General features: G+C 31.0%; 1 protein-coding gene across 1 annotated transcript in view; it reads left to right on the top strand.

Annotated features, from left to right (window-relative positions):
- The first annotated feature begins 2,348 nt into the window (after positions 1-2,348).
- Positions 2,349-21,114, top strand: part of LOC145270586 (neuropeptide receptor 15-like) — a 41,723-nt gene continuing 22,957 nt past the window's right edge. Inside the window, exons 1-2 of the mRNA XM_080126217.1 lie at positions 2,349-2,421; positions 10,747-10,972. Coding sequence (XP_079982343.1) covers positions 2,349-2,421; positions 10,747-10,972 — 299 coding nt within the window. The remainder of the gene's footprint in view (positions 2,422-10,746; positions 10,973-21,114) is intronic.

The raw sequence follows: 21,114 nt of genomic DNA, 5'->3' as shown, positions 1-21,114 counted from the left end.
TTAAATGAGTTATAACTGTAATCAGCTCAGCTTTATGAAGAGTAATATGTTGTTATATATATATATATATATATATATACATATATATATATTGTTGTTATGTATATATACATATATTGTTGTTATATATATATATATTGTTGTTATATATATAGTTATATATATATATATATATATATATATATATATATATATATATATACCCGCATTAAGCTAGTCTGCAGTTTAAATTGTTGCTGGCTATCTTGCTCTTGCTTGTTGCTGGATCTTAACATTTTAAACCGAGAGAGAGAGAGTGACTTAGCTGTCGTACAAAGCTAAGACTGTAACATCATTTGTGCATAGATACTCCCTCAGGCATTTGTCTATAAAAATGGTCCTATTGCGATGAAAGTAATTTTTGGACTCATGGATTTAAGTGTCTGAGGGAGTGGCACTCGTCGGGCAATACGTTGCAATCATCGTATATATATATATATATATATATATACATATATATATATATATATTATTGCTTTGTAATATATGTGTTTCAATATTATTTCACTATTTGTGTATACCAACCTATTTTGTTTAGAAGCCCAATGTCAACAATGTATTAATGGATACATTTTGGGGGGCAAAAATCAATGCAAAGTTCAAGAGAAAATGTATGAAAGATAATTGATAAATCTTAACTGTAACAAAAACATAAAGAAAACGCAAAAGCAAAAATATAAATATAAAGGAAAATTCAAATTCAGCAAATGGAATTCCAAGAAATATTAAGTAAACGCATTAGAAAGAGAAAAAAAGAAAAATGAAAAATCTGTTTTAAAACTGACCGCTGTTCTTTGTATTATTAGAATTATCGTCCAATAATCCCAATTGATTTATTGATTTGCCATTTTATTATGACTGTAAACTCTCAACGAGCAAAACCTCCTGACAGTAGACGAATGACTATGCAAATACCGTATGGATTTGATCTATCCTTCTGCATGCAAGCCATTCCAAAAATTATCAACGCATTAGATACATAACACAGTTACAATATATATATATACATATATATATATATATATATATATATATATATATATATATATATATATATATATATATATATATATATATATACTAGGTGGCTACCCGGCGTTGCCTGATCGAATAATACGTTTAAATATATTTTAATTTATGCGGATTGCGTATGTACTATATTGTTTACAATATCACGTCAGTTGATAGTTGGGCTTGATGATGAATACTCTGGAAGTGTCACTTCTGATTAATGTTTAGTTTTAAATGTGCAAACGAAGTAATGATTTGCGGCAATTTTAAATGGTACATGTTTTTTATCGTAAATTGAATTCATTAATAAGAAAAAATGACAATAATATGGTTAGGTACAGCAGGGCTTTAACAATGGATAACAGGGTAGTGTTTACATCATTCAAACGGAACATTTTTACATATGTGGCTAAGTGGCAGTTTTAGTAATTTAAAGCTTCGCCGCTCACTCATTTTACGTCCAAATCTCAAATAATTATTACAGTTAACAGATCACCTTCTCAGCTATATTGCAAAAAAAAAACAATTTCGTTCAGTAAAACAAAAGTTATGATAAATTTACTGATGTTCGAAATCGTAAAAAAACGTGAGGAGGTCAGCGATGTTTTATGATTGTTTTCTATAGCAACCACGTCGCTTCTGTGACTACTGTTGCATCCAATTCACCGCTCGCACAAAAAGAGAAGTAACAAGTAAGAGAGAGAATGAAAGCATGAAATGGAGATAATTGGAGGGATTTTATTGAAAGCAGACGTATGTCATACATTGTTGTTATGTTTATAGGGACACAAAAAAGACTGAAATTAAATAAAGAACAGGTAAATTTACTGGAAGCCTGGAAAAATCATGGATCACAATAGAAAAATGCGAGCATGGAAAGTAATATGGTTAAGCTTAAACATGGAAAAGAAAAGGACTAGTTGTTAAAACTGGAGAAGAAAAGGACAATATAATTTAGTAAAATATATAATAAATTTATAACTTTAAATATTGCAGCATTAAGAATATTTTAAAAATTCAATTTATTTGAAGTTTAAAGAAGTACTTAATGCTGCAATATTTTAAGTTATAATTTTTAAATATTTTTTACTAGATTAAAAATATTCAAATGAAATATTTTAATATTCAATAAATAAAAAAGTTATATATATATATATGTATATATGTATATATACATATATATATATATATATATATATATATATATATATATATTACATTTTTATTGATTGATTATTTAAATATTTTATTTTAATATTAAAAAAAAATTACATGCATAAAATTATATCAATGGATACATGTTTCTGAACTTAATCGGCAACAAGGATCGAACTCAGAAGAACACTATCAGCAGTGACAAGTCATGGGAAGGTAAATTAAGGACGTTCTATCTATCTACTGTTATATGAAAGTCACCTTCTGTGAGTTCCTTTCTTATAGGATCCGAAACGGCTGAGTCTATCAAATTTCACACTGTACAGAAATCGAAAATTTCGATCTTAAAAAAAGCTTTTCTCACTTATAGATAAAATAATAATTTTTACGTTACACCGGCAAGGAAGGTAATAAAATCAAAGCAAATACTTTCTTCTAAAAAAAACAGATTTATTGTAATCTGGCGATGTAGCTTTGACGTTAAACGTGCTCATGATGATTTAGTATAACCACCCCTGACCCTTTATCCAAATATTGAAAGTAACGTTCTTAATTTATCTTCCCATGACTTGTCACCTTCAGAATTAATGGTACTTGATCATGGGTTAGATTTTTGTATTCCTTTGCCCGGTGTTAAACGGGAAGAGGTATTTTCGGAATTTGAAATCCTCAGTGCCCAAGCGGAGAGACTTCCCGGTCATCGCAACACAAGGTCTTAAAATGGATCTTTGACATTTTACAACCTGTTTTACAACATTATAGTAAATATTGTCTTAAAGATTTATTTTATGTTGCTGACTTTATTAAAAAGTATGAGATTGTTAATAGATTTATGTGTTCTTATGACATTAGCAATCTTTTTACTTGTGTCCCTGTTTTGGAAACAATAGATATCTGTGCTGATTTTTTTATATCGGGACCGGATATCACCTCCTCCTGTTCCTGAAAACATCTTTAATGAACTTATGAAATTTGCCACAACATCTGTGGAATTTAGTTTCAACAATATTATGTATCGGCAAAAAGATGGCGTCGCTATGGGGTCAGTACTTCGACCAACCATGGCGAATATTTTTGTGGGATTCTATGAAGAGCGCTTACTATCTGGACCCATAAAACCATTAGTCTACTTTCGATATGTTGACGACACATTCTGTTTATTTAATAACCAAACAGGAGCAAACACCTTTTTCTCCTTACTCAATGGAATGCATCCCGCGTTAAAGTACACCTATGAGGGAGAGTGCAATTCATCCATAGCCTTCCTTGATGTATTAGTAACAAAAACGCCATCTAGTTACCATGCATCTATACACCGCAAACCAACATTTACAGGTTTGTACACTCGATGGGATTCATTTTGCCCTAAAAAACGTAATTTGGACCCTAACACATCGTGCCCTTATGATTTGTTCCAAGTTAAAATTAGATGAGGAATTGGAAACAATTACGGATATTAATCTAAAAACGGGTACCCACTAGATGTGATTAGGTGAGTTATTCAAAAGAATATAGTAGCCAAATGTTCAATTTATCTTCCTTTGCCTAAGTTGGGTACAGTAAGTGAGAAATTTTCCAAGTTCAGCAGTTCATGGATGTTATTTTGCTGCCAATGTGCGTGTTGTGTTCTCTACGAGAACTTTATTACCATCTTCTCGAAAAGACGTTCTAACCCCCCCCACAATAATAGTAACGTTATTTATAATTTTGAATGTGATTGCGGTGTCAACTACTTGGGTCGAATAACATTAAGATTAGATAGAAGAATCCAATAACATGTACCCAGTAAAATTAGGAATGGAATCTACCGGGCAACAGACGTTGTTACTAACACATACGGGTCCTCAATTACTAATCATTTACTTAAAACCCCGTCATGTGCAGCGAACTTTAGCACGGACTATTTTTCTATTCTTAGTCGTGTTCATTCACTAAATCACCTTAAGATCTTGGAGGCTATTCACGTTCGACTTAGAAAAGCTTCTCTTTGCAAGCGAAGGGAATGCCTCCTGTGTTTGAACATGATTAATCTCTAGGGTATTCGACCATAACGCTGTTTTATTTTAATCGTTTTCCCACTTTTTTTTTCTCCCCGTAAATTGAATAAAACGCAATTTTAATCGCCTTTTCATTCTTTGTTTTAAAAATTCCCTCAATACAGCTTTGAGAAGCGAGGGTCGAAACCGGTCAGCTGGCTCCCAATTTCTCTTTCTTTCCTCTCCTGTTCCCCCTTTCCCCCCTTATTGGAGAGAACATTAAAGGAATATGTATATATATACATATATATATATATATATATATATATATATATATGTATACATATATATATATATGTATACATATATATATATGTATACATATATATATATATATGTATACATATATATATATATGTATACATATATATATATATATGTATACATATATATATGTATACATATATATATATGTATACATATATATATATATACAAATATACTTTTAATCATCAATCATATAAGTCTTCCCTTCCTAATTATAATATTTAAATTTTGTATCCTTAAAAGCATTATGAAATATATATATATATATATATATATATATATATATATATATATATATATATATATATACACACTGCGTGTCCAATTATTGACGAGATTACAATTTTTACCAGTTTCAGAAACTTTCTGGTAGTTTCGTATCCAAAGCTTCGGAAACGTTGGCAATGCTGTGCGTACTGTGAAATGTTCGTACTGTTCCGCGCAATGTAAATAACTTGCCATCCACGTTAGTTGAGGTGTGTCAAATTATTGACAATGCAGTTTGTTTCGTCAATAAAATGGGTCGTAAAGGTGTTTTGAGTATGGTCTGAAAAGAGTTACAGAACAGCTAGCAAAAGGTAAAACTGCCCTCGAAATATCGAAAATGATAGGAAGATATCATCAAACTTTGTCATGGACCCTACAAAAGTACGTAAGAGAGCTGATAAAGGGAAATTTGGAGCTGTTTCACGCCGTTCTTTACTCCAAATTAAACGTGAAGTTGTTAAGAACCCTGAGCAGACAAGTCGAGAAGTTTTTGACCAAGCCGGATTGAAGAATGTCTCACGTATTCGATGTCGCCTTCTGAAAGAAATGACAGTCTGTTAAGCCTATGATAAAGACTCAATTAAGAAAACATCACATACAAGACCGATTGAAATGGGCAGAGGACAACATAACCTGATTTTTCCAAAGTTTTGTTCACGGATAAAGTGTGTGTCACTCTTGATGGCCCAAATGGCTGGAGCAAGGGATGGGTCCTAGATGGACGACATCGTCATCAGCTTTTAAGGCGCCAACAAGTTGGTTGTGGGTTAATGAATTGAGCTGAGATTATAGGGGGTGTTTTTATTGGCCCATGGAGAGTCTCAGAAGGCGTATAAATGACGTCTATTGTTTCCATGGCTTTTCTGAAGGACTTTGACCCATGGCTGAGGAAGCAAAGGTTGACATTGAGAAGAACCATTATTTTTATGCAGACTAATAGTCCTTCGCATACAGCAAACAAAAGCAAAGAGTATTTGCAATAACTGGGATTCTCTGGGATACAAAAGATGGAGTGGCCTGCTAATTCACTAGATTTGAACCCAATTGAGAACCTTTAGAGTATCATGAAGTGATGCTTCTATGCAAGTGGACGCCAGTTTAAGAGCAAAGATAAGTTTGGGATGCCCTTCAAGAGGTATTGCGAGGAATAACTGTTGGAAAATTTGACTAATTATGTGGACCAACGTCTTTTACAAGTCATTCATAAAAAAGGATCGCTTATCCCCTACTAATTATGTTAACGTAGGTATTGTGTTGTAAGCATTTTTACTGGTTCATTTCATTTTTACAAGTTATGGGTATATTGTGTCTTTTCTCAACCTCATTAATAACTTGACACACTAAAATCAACAGATATTCATATCTTCTGCCATAGTTTCGTTAATACTGCTTTAAATACTTTTATTTTCTGACTGGAGTAGTTGAATAGTATTGTAACCACTTCCTCAACGTTTCATGGATTTTTATTCACTCGTTCCTTAAATATTCAAAAAAAAGTAAACTCGTTAATAATTTGATACGCAGTGTATATGTAGAGATAAATAGATATGTAGAGAGAAAAATAGAAAATATTTTATTTCTTCACTTATACAACATAATATATCTAATGGAACATTGTCCAATTATTTGCTGTTAGCCTAACACGTATATACATGTGTGACTGTGGATGTGTGATAAGGTATCCGGTTGAAAATTTGACTAGATGGATGGACAATATATAATAGAAAAAAAAGATAAACAAACAGAATATGAACGATCATATTACATAAAATGCCAGGAAATATATAAATATTTCATTCGGTTTTTTTTTTTTTTTGGTTTTTTTTTATATAAAACTCTTTCTGGTAAGAGGTCTTGAATAAAATGAATAGAGACATTAGTAACCTATATAACTTTTATGCAGTTTAATATTTGTTTATGTTATTGGTATTCTTGTTTATTCACACACAGAAAAACATACGCGCATATATATATACACACATATATATATATATATATATATATATATGTGTATATATATACATATATATATACTTATATATGTGTGTGTATTTTATATCCACACACACCCATATATATATATATATATAAATTACTTTCTGTATATAAATATCTTGATACACATATATATAAATATATATAGGCTTGTTTGTGTGTATATATATATATATATATATATATATATATGTATATTTTTTATAAATGTATATATACTTATACTTGTACATATGCATATGTTTATATATAGAAAATAATATCAATATACAGAAATTAATTTATTTATATATATATATTTATATGTGTGTATTTGTGTGTGTGTGTGTGTGTGTATAGGATGCATATTTTTATCATTGATAAATAAAATGCTTATATACATTTTTATGCAATGATATTAGATTTATTACGAGGTAATACATTTCGGTAATGGACCAGCAGTAACTTTTAAGAAATGATTGCAAAAATGTATATCTTGACATGTCGAGACAAGTCAAAAGACGCATAGTTATTATGTTATTATAATATAATAATTATATATATATATATATACTAGCAGTTGAGCCTGGCTTTGCTCAGGCCCTATATACTGTTTATAACGTATGTATATATATATATATATATATATATATATATATATATATATATTAAAAAGTTTGACTCATGTCCAGGTAACCTACATGTAAAATTCCAAGTGTTCAGACACAAAATTTGAGGAGGAGTTAAGTAGAGTCTGCAAAGATTAACTCTTTCAACTTTGACTTCTTGCAGCCAAAGTTTCGCCCAAAGACTGATTAAAAAGCTTGCTACATGTCTGAATACCCTTTCAAATGTTTAGACCAAAAATTGGCTGACTAGTATGATAGAGGCCGAAAAAGTCAAATCTTTTTATTTTGACCTCTGGCAACCAAAAATTCTGCCAAAACCAGATTTTAAAATGTCTGAATACAGTTTATGTAAAATTTCAAATGTTTAGACCTAAAATTAGCTGAATAATTTGGTAGAGACTGCAGAGGTCTAATTTTTTTAAACTTTGACGGACAATTTTTATTCTTTAATATTTATTGTTTTGGGTTCAAATCAAATTAAAATTTTGATGCAGGGCCAAGTAACCTACGTCTAAAATTTCAAGTGTTTAGACCCAAAATTAGCAGTTTGGTAGAGTTTTCAAAGGTCAAATCGTTGAACTTTGACCCCTTTTACAGCCAAATATCTGAGCGAAAACCGATTAAAAAGATTTTCACAAATGTTAATACACCTTTCAGTCAAATCTCGAGTCTGCAGACTGAAAATTCACAGAGTAGTTTGGTATGGAAATGTACACAAACAGACACACACAAACACACAGACAATTTCAATTATATATATATATGCATATATATACATGCATAATATATATACACACACGCACGCACACACACGCATATATATGTGTGCGTGTGTGTGTATATATATATATATATATCTATAATAAATAAAATAATAAATAAATTAATATAATTAACATAATGGATGATCACATTTTAATGTATATACTTTCTCTTTAGGTCCTGTCTCCCCCTTTACACTTAAATGTGATGTAGTCCTAGTTATAAATTCGCAATGTTTGAGTTGAAACAGCCAGAGATGTCCTTGGCCTGACAAAGCGATTCCCTTACTGGGTTTTCGCTGAAACATGTATGCTTATGTGTAGCCATTTGTTTGTATACTAAATTAAATTATTTTGGCTCTGTCTAAACATTGAGCACTCTTTTGGTAGACACACTTAATAATTACTACCAATATAATATATATATGTGTGTGTGTGTGTGTGTGTGTGTATGTGTGTGTGTGTGTATTTGTAAAATACAGTATAACTCCGTATACGGTGGTGTTTTTTTCAGTTTACGATGTGGAATACGAAGTTTTTCCGTCCCTCGATTACAGTATTTGCCTTACTTTAAGTTGTTATTTATTATTTTATTTGATTATAGACATGTGTATTATATACTGTACTGTATTTAATTACTAATTTTTATATGTATTGTATAGAATGTTGGTTAGGCTCAGTCATACGACGATTTCCCCTTACGATCCCAACCCAGAACGGATTAATACCGTATTCCCGGGTTCTACTGTATATGTATTCTCCGACTAACACAATATTTGCTGAATTTTTCGAAGTTTAAGATTAAGGCATAATAAGGCTACCGAAACGTTTTTAGAATTCGAAAACCAATTTTGTTCTGAATTCATCAGATGAGTCTAATTCTGAAACAGACTTAAGATTAAGAAGTTTTAAGAGCAATCTGTTTTCCTACTCTCTTCCATAATCATTTGGTACTGTCCATGGATCAAAGCTAATGCAAATCTGAAATATTAGAAATTAGAATTGGTGGTTGTCCACATTATGTGTCCTTAAAAAAACCTTTAACATCCTTCAATTAAAAGAAAGTCAAATTTATAGAATATTTATTAATTTATGTCAAATAGCTACTGATAGATATTCACTCATCGAAGATAGCTTAATTTTCAGACCGGGTTTCCATTCCTTCTTTATCCCCTTTGCATGAAACGAAATTAAATTTAAGTTTTAATGTTTATATAAAGGATAGTCTCCATACTATATTCTCTAAAATCTTTAAGATCTTCCAAAGCATTTTGGGAATTAGGGATATATAATATATAGTGTTGAAATTTCACAAAATTTGTGACTATCTGAATTTGCTCTATCCGTATTTTCCTCTTTGTATAAAATTAAAGTAAACTGAATATAGCCAACATGTGGGCAATTTCTGCCGCAAACATGAATAAACAGCTTAGCACAATGTATATTAGTCTATATGATTATTTTTGGTTTGCCTGAAGTTAAAAGAAATGCATATATCAATGACAAACGGTATATCTGATTATTCCCGACGGCTAAAGTACATGATACTAAGATACCATGATTTAAGAGTATTGCTAAACTCAACAACGTAATTGTGTAAGTTTATACGCCATATAACAAAACAAATATCAATTAGATACGCAATATTTTCTTCTGTTTAGAAGTTTATCTTCGTTTTTATTTATGCTAGAGATACCCTCATCAGTATATTAAATATTTCATACATTTTAAAAATTACAGATATCTTTATGGTTGGCCAAAGCAAACGTCTACTGCACATAAAAACTGATAGCTGGTAAATTTACGAGAAATGTTTTTCTATTATATAAGATGTTGATTGTATAATATGAAAAATCTATATATAAAAAAGGCTATACGTCTGCCTCCATATTTCAAACTCTATCTCCTCCGAAACTAAAAGTCGCATATGACTTTATGATTAGACTTTTTATGGACAGTTTTATTATGGGTCTTTCGCCGGTTAAAATCGTTTTCAAGGAGTTAAAAATAGGTCAAAATTGAAGACTTGGTTATACATTTTGTACATTCCTCTTAGTTTATTTTTAATGCTTAAGTTTTAATCAGTTTATATGGGTGTCACGTTCGTACAGTGATAACGTCACAAGCTTTGAATGATACGGTTTCGATTCTAGCTGATGGCAGCCAAATATTCTTTTTTTACTTTTTAAATCTCGACTCTATAATAATATATATGAAATCTGGACAAAGCAAAATATCGTATTTCAGCGTATTTTATGCTCGGACAAAGTCGTCTTCCCCGCTAGTATTTTATTTATGTATTTACATATGTAGATATATTCAAGATTACACAAAAATTTATGTAGTAACTTAATAAGTTGCAATAAAGTAGAGTTCTTCAATGTTAACATATATGTAAAGTTTTTTTAGCATTATAATTAATGTTATTCGTGTATCCATCTTTAACATACACGCATATAAATCATGTTCCACCGGTACCCTTCTTGTTTCATAAATTTAGGATATTTAGAAATGTTATTTGGTTAATATATCTAATTGAATTTTGTAAGTATTGCATAGTCAATATATTATTTATTTATAACTATTATTTCTTGTATATGTTCCCAGGAATTGTTGCTGCATTAGATATTCAATTTCTTACAGATCGTCCAGTAGAAGTATTTACACAGGCCATTGTATCGCCTTATATAGTAACCGTTTCCCAGCAGAATATTACAGTTGCATGGCAGGTGGTTCACACTCTTTACTTCTATACAGCTGAATCAGCATGTGTTGTCATTGCTGTGGCCACTCATTTAATTACATGCATTTGGTCATCAAACTTTGATCTTGGGTAGCCATTATAATCCTTAATGAAGCATACATTTTCGTTCTTGTTTTATTTTCATTGTTTATTATTTTAATCAAAGTCCTCAAAAATAACCGGACCCCTATACAAGCTAAAACTTGATCAGTACGAGTAATGCATGCATATTGAAATATTCCATTACAGTAGTCTATTATCGCTCGAACATTGAGTTACTAAAAAAGTTATGAAATACTAATTTTTCTTTCACTTATTGCCCAGTTATCTATGTTATAGTATATATTCCTTTGGTTTCTTGGTCTCCCAGGATTCCAGGACAATAATTTATCTAGTCTGGTAGAGCATCAGGCTTAGCGTTATTACTATAAGTAACGTCCATTAGAGAAGCTGCACGAATCTTCGTATAAGATAGTGGAGGGTAGTGATACCGATTGGATTTATTTGAAATTAAAGTACTATGATATTTAGAATATTTAATGAGGGTTTACTCGTAGTTAACAAGTTGTTCTGACAGCCCCTTGCACAGAAAGGCAGAAACTTGAGGGCTATACACAGTAGGCATTCAAGTTCTCTGTCCAGTAGGCATTCAAGTACTCTATTATTTTACTTTATTTCAGTTAATTTTAGGAGATCAAGGGGTTAATCCCTCCTGAAGCTAAACCTTGATTCCGTTACGATTTAAATTTATATCCGAGAGCTCTTTTAAGAATAGGTTCTGTCCATTTATGATTGCTATATATATTTCGTTGTAGATTGGTCTCCCCGAGCTTGATTCTAAGTATTTCTAAGGAGCTTTTAGTAGGCCAGTTACTCCTATCACAGCCAGTATGATGTTTATTTCTTCAGAGACCCTGTCATTTTAGATCATTTTTTATCTTTTCCCGTTCAGTTCTATTAAAGCCAAAGTCATTTGGGAGTGTAACATCGATAATGATGCAGTTCTTTCGGGTTTGTTCCATATAACTATGTCTAGCTTGATAGCATTGTCTTTTATGTATCCGACCGCTTATATGTTCGTTTTATGTTATATATATATATATATATATATATATATATATATATATATATATATATTATTTTTTTTACTATAATAATTAAATACCTACAGACACTAGTGTTTCATCCTTTCGGGGATATATATATATATATATATATAATTATACAGAAGAGCAGAAAAACATTGGTACCGTCGGTTTCAAGCCTAAGACAAGGGGGACCATTTAATAGTAAACCGTAATATATATGTATATATATATATATATATACATATATATATATATATATGAATATGTGTGTATATATGAATATGTGTGTATATATGAATATGTGTGTATATATGAATATGTGTGTATATTTGAATATGTGTGTATATATGAATATGTGTGTATATATGAATATGTGTGTATATATGAATATGTGTGTATATATGAATATGTGTGTATATATGAATATGTGTGTATATATGAATATGTGTGTATATATGAATATGTGTGTATATATGAATATGTGTGTATATTTGTGTGTATAATAATGTAGGATCTTCCTATGTGTTCAGGTTTAAATAAATAAAAGAGATCGATCAGTTTATGTACTCGTTTGAAAAAATAAGAATAATTCTGATCTGTGCAATTACAATAAACGAATGCACCCGCAACCAAGCTGCTTTTTCACCTTAATGATAATGTGAAACCTACACGCAGAAATAATTATTATTGTTAACAGCGTTATTAAGACGAGAGATTGCTGAAATACGAATTTGTCTTTTTTTTCTTAAGTCTTAGCTATGGCAGATTACAAAATTTTAGCCATCGATATTTGATATTTATGAGAATGCTTATAAATGGCTGATAATATGTTGTAGTTGTAGTTTTTAATTATCAATTTATATGTATCTTTGAATGGTGCAGAAGCTGCTGTCATTTTATTTCTCTCGTATACTTTATATTAAGAAAAACACAATGTATTCAAATTATTATTCATACAATAGTTAAATGATTGTACAAATCGATTATAACATGTATTATACACACACGTGCACATATACACTCTGACACACACACACATATATATATATATATATATATATATATATATATATATATATATATATATATATCAGAATTGTATTCTCTGTGTGTGTAGCTCGGTCCCTATCAAACTACTCTATTCATTATTTGTCTTCAGTCTTGAAACTTGATATATAGGCTATTAGGGCGTGTGAGACAAATTCGATTTTATTTTTAATCAGAAGAACAAAACTGCTAAAGTTTCAAAATTGAAAATTCGGAATTTGGCAGATGAAAGTGGACTTGGTGTGTATTTTCTACGCAAGTGCAAATATACATTTATAGTTTTTAACGAATTCTACTCTTACGTTTTTGGATGTTCTTATGTCCAAGACATCCTCGTGTTTTCTTACTTCTGTTTATCGTAAACCAACCTTTACCGGTCTCTATACGCGTTGGGACTCTTTTTGCCCTACAAATCAAAAATACAATTTAATTAAGACTTTAGCATATAGGGCCTTGATTTGTTCTAAACTTAATCTGAATGACAAGCTTAAATTTATTACTAAGACCCTTTGTAATAATGGTTACACCTTGGATATTGTTGAAACTACTATAAATAAGAAAGTTTCCAATTTTTATAAACCTAAAGAAATCATAGTTTATAGATGTCCTGTTTAAGTACGTCTACATTGGCTAGGTAATATCAGCGATCGATTTGCTAAGCAAATTTCTTTGTCTGTGCAACGGTGTTATTTTGCATCGAATCCAAATGTCTTTAAACTAGAGCTATGTTGCCGTCCATTTTCAAGGATGCCCCCCACCAAAATAATTCTATTATTTATTTATTTAAATGTAGTTGCAGTGCGCACTATGTTGGATTTCCGTTTGAAAAAAAAACAGCAAAGATTCGTTATGCAAATTTTTCACCCTCGGATGTTCTGAATAATACGTATCGTTTTGCGATTTGCGGCCACTTAATAAATAACCATGCCACGAATTTCAGTGGTGACATGTTTACGATCTTGAGTAAGTCGCACTCGTCCTTTCATTTGAAAATTGTATTCTGGATCGGTCTGTATCAAACTGCTCTGTTAATTATTAATCTTCCGTCTTGAAACTTGATATATAGGGCGTGTGGGACAAATTCGATTTTATTTTTAATCAGAAGAACAAAACTGCTAAAGTTTCAAAATTGAAAATTCGGAAATTGGCAGGTGAAAGTGGACTTGGTGTGTATTTTCTACGCAAGTGCAAATATACATTTATAGTTTTTAACGTAATACTATGTACATTTTTGCTTTAAATGTATCCTTAGATCTGATGGTTGTGAATACCGCTAAAAAAGCTAAATATTTCGGTTTCGATTCTAGCTCATGGCACGCTAAGCATATTTTGTATCTATTGAAACACAATTATATATTAGCTACAGTATAATAATCAATAGGCAATTTGTATTATAATAATAAATACAACATTTAAATGTTTTTTTATGACCGAGCAATGCGGGCGCTCTTCTAGTATTTATTTATATAAGTGCCACTCTGTGTATGCAGAACGGTCTCTACACACTTAAGTGGTGATTTTTGTTTTGTTTCTGTCTACAGACTTTTAACTTGATATATAATTGATTCGGACTTGTAAAATAAATTCAGTTTGTCTTTAGCAAGTAAAAATATAATGTTAACTTAGCAAGCGAAAGTCCACATAATGTGCCCTCTCTATGTCTGTGCAAATATACATTTATACCGTTAACCGTTTATGTACATTTATACCGTTAGCCGTTAACCGTTTAACCGTTAATTTTGTACGATTTGATATGGTGTGACCTTTCTTCAAATGGTAAGGAATATCCTGTGGAAAGTTAAATGTTTTTTTCTGATGACACTCATGTCATATCTTTATAAACGTTTGAAATCAATACACTATACTTGGTAGAATATAATAACCAATAGAGAATTAGATATATCATACTAAATACAAAATCTGCATCAACTTTATATATAAGCGTATTTTAAAATCGAGCAACGACGGGCGTCTTTCTAGTATATATATATATATATATATATATATATATATATATATATATATATATATATATTTGTGTGTGTGAATATATATATATATGTGTGTGTGTATATATATGTATATATATATGTATATACATATGGAGTATATATATATATATATATATATATATATATATATATATATATATAAAGCTGAACGTCTGTGTGTGTGTGTGTGTCTGGTCACGAATAGGCTCCTATATTGTTGACTGTTATAGAAAACTGATCACATATAATGATAGAATATGCATCGAGACACAGAAATAGGTATGTTAGATCTGGCATAATGATGATTCATTAAAATTGTGGGGTCTGCGTACGTGCCTTGTCCACAGAGTATGGAAATAAAAAATTTTAAAATTAAAAATAAAAAACGTTTACAAGTGTTTTTGATATAGATGTACATAAGAATTGTTTAATAAGTATGCTTTAACTTAAATAGGGATCGTATAATAAAATTGTGGGGTCTGCGTTCGCGCCTGGCCTCCATAGAATGGAAATAGACACAAACTCTAATAAAGACTTTTTATATCTATCTGCGTAAATATACTCTGATAATTATGTTTCAGTTTGAAGAAATATGGTATAATAAAATTATGGGGTGTTCGTTCGCACCTGAACTCCATAGAATGGAAATATGTCACAAAGTTTAACAAGGTTTTTTTTTAATATAGATCCACAGAATATTGTGATAAGTGTTTGAGTGTGAACAGGGATGGTATAATAAATTATGGGTTTATCTATTTTATTTTTACTTTCATCATATTTTGCTTTTGTTTTGATACCCCCAAATTCGAAGCTATCTCTTTACAACCCTTCCTTTTCATAACCTATCATGCTCTCGTAAATCAGAGTCTATTTTCTGCAGCCTGTTTTGTAACCCAGTCAACGGCGGGTACTTTTGCTACTATATATATATATATATATATATATATATATATATATATATATATATATATATATATATATATATATATATATATATATCGAAACCAGTCTTTAATAATAATTTGGAGTCGGGTAATAAATAAACTTTTTATTCTGCTTATTTAAAGCGAACTTTTAGTGATTCCATCATTTCTCGATGATTTTGACACATTTGTTTTTAGTAAACTACCGGAATGTTTTTTTTTTTTTTACTTTGCAGATTTTTCCGAACAAGTGTAAATCATTGATTGAGATTGTCGGACTGACTTCCTCATCTTGGTTGTTATTGTCACAACAACTCATCTCAAAAATACAGACAATTACTAAAGTGTAAATCAGTTGACTTTGTGTATACATTATTATCATTGTACTAGGAAGGGGGTGCGCCCGACTTTTCTCGGGCGTAAAATACGCTTTAATATGAGATTTTAATTTGTCTTTATATTAATTCGTATATATTATTATAGAGTGTCTAGGTGCTATCAGATAGAATGGAAAACGTATCATTCAAAGCTGGTAATATTACAACTGTACAACGTGACACGCATATAAACCGATTATAAATTTAAAGTTAAAAATAAACTAAGATTAATGTACAAAATGTTTAAGGATTTTTTCTATTTTTAACCCACGTACGACCTCTTAAAAATAATGTTAACCGGGTAAAGACCCATAAAAGAAAGGCCCGTAAAAAATTCAATCATTTGAAGTCCCTAGCGCCGTGCTTCGACTTTTAGTTTCGGAGGAGATAGAGTTTGGAAATATGGATACAGAAAGACAGACAACCATATAGCCGTTTATATATTAGATTATACAATGATCTAATATTATTAAATAAATATATGAAAATATAAATATATATACCCTATAGTTTGCCTCATATTTTTGAAATAAAATAAATATGTATCCGATATAATTAACACTCAAAATTGCGTTTGTGTGTGTGTGATTTTTTTTTTTTTATATTCAACTCTGATTTTAACGGAATCGTTTTAATTCATATAAATTTAATTAATATTGCTCTACGTGTGCATTAAGCTGGCACCACAATAATTAGTCCGTTGCTTCTTATCATAGAAAATGACCATACAAAATTTCAGCTAGATTAGTATAGCAAACACATTTTATAATACTTAGGTCGCTGTGCCTTATCACATCAAAAGACCATAACAATTTCTGCTAGATAGGCCTAGTTGCATTTGAGACAATATTTATAATAAATTTGGTATTGTAATAACTAATTCCTATTAATCCCTAATTGTGGCTCCAACGGATACTATAATACTTAGTTCACTTCACTATGTGAAAATAAAACGTCATACAAAAGTTCAGTAAATTCGGTTCAAAAAGAACATCTGGAGTAAACGGGGTATTGTTGTAACTAATACTTATGACTACTTCGTGCGGCCATCTTTTTTATAATGTCTATACTACATGTACAGTTAAATGTTGTCTATCCATATACGTTTAGATGCCTCGTAAATCTCGTTTTATCCTTACTATATCATTTAGTCGTTATATAGCATATACACAGGCTTATCCAGCCTTTCACAGACTATGGATACCCACGTAGAGGTGCCTACATGTGAATTGGGGGGGGGCCGGAGGTGTGCAATCTAAAAACCACTCTTCTCCGGAATCGACATTGTAAAATGTGTATGTATAGGATGATTGGCAACAAATGCCGAGATAAGCGGAGAGCACATACAGCGCCTAGAATTTCCAAATGGTCACCCATCTAGTACTAACCAGGCTTAACGTTGCTTAACGTCAGTGATCTGACGAGAACCGCTGTGTCAACGCGATTAATATATAGCATATACGTCGTTTAATAAAACAGTGTAATATAATTATTTGCGCGATAGTACAAGGAGTTTTACAATAGACTAACCCTAGATATACCATAACAATCGTACAGCCATTTATTGAACCATGCAACAGTGTGGTATGGCCTCTTGTTGGTGTATTGTTTGGATATTACCAAAGATTTTCTTTCGTCAATAGTTTACAATAAGTTATTTCTCATTACTCCTACCAAGCAGATGATGGCGATCAGGCTGGCTTTTATGTTGTGGGATGTCATGTTGGTGATGTTCTTGGCATTTTAAGTTAAGATTTAGGTTTGTTTTTGTACACCTTAACGCCCACATCTATTCACCAACCGTCAAAAAACTAAAAGTATTGTAGCGCAACTGATAAAAGTGCTATTCAGTTCTAAGTGACAGTCGTATAAATCGTGAAGTGTCAATCTGTACTAATAAAAACTCAAGAATTACGTAAAATATTTATATTTTCATGGTTGATACAATGAGAATAAATTGCTTTTGGGGATTAAGTAAGGAATAACCTGAAAAAAATTCCGATGTTACGTCTCCCAAAATGTTGCGGGGAATAAGAGCAAAGATGAGGGCAGTAATCCAAATCTTCTAAATACGCAATATCAACATATGTGTGGAATATTGCCAACGTTATGCAAAATTATTCATATCAACAACACTTCAATGAGTGTTCTTAAAAAAGTATTTCTTAAACGTGGAATGCTTTTTCATCTCTGTAGACATGTTCTATCCAATATTTGAAAATATATCAGAGATCGTTCCCTACATCTAAGTGCAAACCGATCAACTTCTTGAACGTCATTAAGTTACTTGAATCTGATAAAATATCATAGCAACATAAAGGGTGAAATGATAAAATTGTCACGCTAAAGAAAACAACACTACAGCTTTATTTTAAAATTTTTATTGAAAAAAATCAGTTCAGGTAACTGAATTATGTAGTAAAACTGACATCTCTTCAATGTAGTTTGGAACTATGAGCATGCATTTTTCACAAGGGTCTGGAGGAGCTCAGCTGAGACTCCTCTTTGTGTTTCTATCCTCTTCTTCACCCTTTTTTTTTAAACGTGATTTATGAATTTTACTTTTAATCGTGAATAATAAAATTTCTTCCCTTCATGATTGCAATATAAAAATTTTGTACGCCATAAAGAATCTTTATATATATATATATATATATATATATGTGTGTGTGTGTGTGTGTGTGTGTGTGTGTGTGTGTGTGTGTGTGTGTGTGTGTGCATATATATGTACATATATATATGTGTGTATATATATACCTATATATACATACATATATATATAAATTATATATATATATATATATATATATATATATATATATATATAATTTATACAGTAGCGTTCAAAACTAAGGGACAAAATTTTAAAACCTAATATTTGTTAGAAATAACAACTGTGAAAAGCTGACATTTTCAAAGCTGGTAGTCGTTATCATCCATTGAACAATGTTATCATAGATCTACGCGTTTACACGAGTTTGTAACTGGACATTCCAAATACCATGACGCTTCCGCCCCCAAACTCGACAGTTTTCTTAGAACAGTATGCACTTAATCTTTCACCAATACGTCTCTTTACATTGTTTTTCCATCATTTCCAAATAAATTAAACTTGCTTTCATCACTGAAAATACTTTTGCCCAATTTTCATATGTCCAAATTACATACCTGTTTGCAAACTCTTCTTTTTATTCTTCGAACTAACAAGTGGTTTCTCCCTTGGGGTTCGATTAAACACCCCTATTTCTTGCAGTCGTCTAGAAACAGTCTGTCCTGACACATTAACACATGAGATACTATTCATAACCCTTTAATTTCTGTGCAGGACTTGAAACGGTCGTTTAATGGCATACGCTTATTCGATCTTCTCTTGCCGAAGTTTTGCGGGGTCGTCCGGTTTTAAAAGAAATAACTACTTTGCCAGTATCATTTTAGGATTTAACACCCCTGCCAACAACACTCTTTGAACGTTTCACTTTCTCTGAAATCAGAGTATTCAAGTTTTTGGCGTTTCGCCATGGTGCGGTTGATGCAACGTTTACAAATTATTAAGAAATACTTATTCTTTAGAGGAAATCAAAAGAGTTGAATATAGCATACTGTTTACATTGTTTTTCTATATTTTTCCCCTTACTTTTAGCCGTTCCTATTTTGAAAATAAATAAATTATTATTATAATTCGTTTTCTATCCTTTGTAAATGATATAAATGATATCAATTTGAGTATGTGATTATGGATGATAACGACGACCAGTTGTCAAAATTTCAGCTTTTCACAGTTGTTATTTCTAACAAATATTAGGTTTTAAAAATGTGTCCCATAGTTTTGGAAGCTACTGTATATGGGAACATTGGTTCATTTTGCGTTAATAAATTCTTGACATTAAATATATATTTTCATTGTCTTGAACACTTCATTGTATGTGTAACAGCTTTAAAGTTCGGAGTTAATAAATATATTGGCTTTTTTGTCAACAGTTCCCGTAATTAATTGCTATTCACTTTTATATCGTTGAGTGTGATCACTCAAGCCACACACAAACTAAGATTGGAAAGTACGTGCTTAGAATTGAATCGATTGATTGTATGCCCATGGCTTTTCATATAATTGTGATTGATTTAAATCTCTACTTGCCTTAACAGCTGAACTCCGAACAAGCACAACAGCTGAATGTTGAAGCAACGTCGGCTTTTATTATGACTTGCCATTTAAACAGGCGAAGATCGATCGATAGCTTAATACAAGCAACATGGCAACCGACACGACATTGCTTCTGATAGCATTTTACTTGCAATCAAACGAATTCCTATAAAATCCCATTTTATTAGCGGGAATCTGACTTCAATAACAAAGAGCTAGCTCCAAAAAGGGAATAATGTTTTTCTTAAAATGCGTTTGCCTTTTTATTGATATTTCTCGAACCTTTGCGATCTGTATAAAATAAGATTTTATGTGAGAATTTGAGACGATCAAAATAGCCAGAGGAAAATTTCATTTTATTAAACCGAAATACAAAGAATTGCATTTTCCTTGTGAGGCAAGGTTAAACAGTTCAACATTCAATTTCAAAATACGATTAACAAGAAGAGTTTTTCATGAAATACGTCAATATTACCCCTTTTATTTAGATTAGTAAGGCTTCTGTTAGCTGTTATTTGTAAAAAATTCGGACGACGCAACCTCAAACTTTCTTATATTAGAATTCTCCACAAAGTGTAACAGAAATTCAGTTGTAAGCTATACCTTTCTGGAGATTAAATGTCCAATTTTTAGAGTGGACGATACTCAAAACGCAACTGCGTAGT

Source organism: Euprymna scolopes, chromosome 4 (assembly GCF_053919585.1).
Source record: "Euprymna scolopes isolate OS-2025 chromosome 4, ASM5391958v1, whole genome shotgun sequence".
In the NCBI taxonomy this organism is placed as follows: domain Eukaryota; kingdom Metazoa; phylum Mollusca; class Cephalopoda; order Sepiida; family Sepiolidae; genus Euprymna; species Euprymna scolopes.
This window is presented reverse-complemented; position numbering and strand designations above follow the sequence as displayed.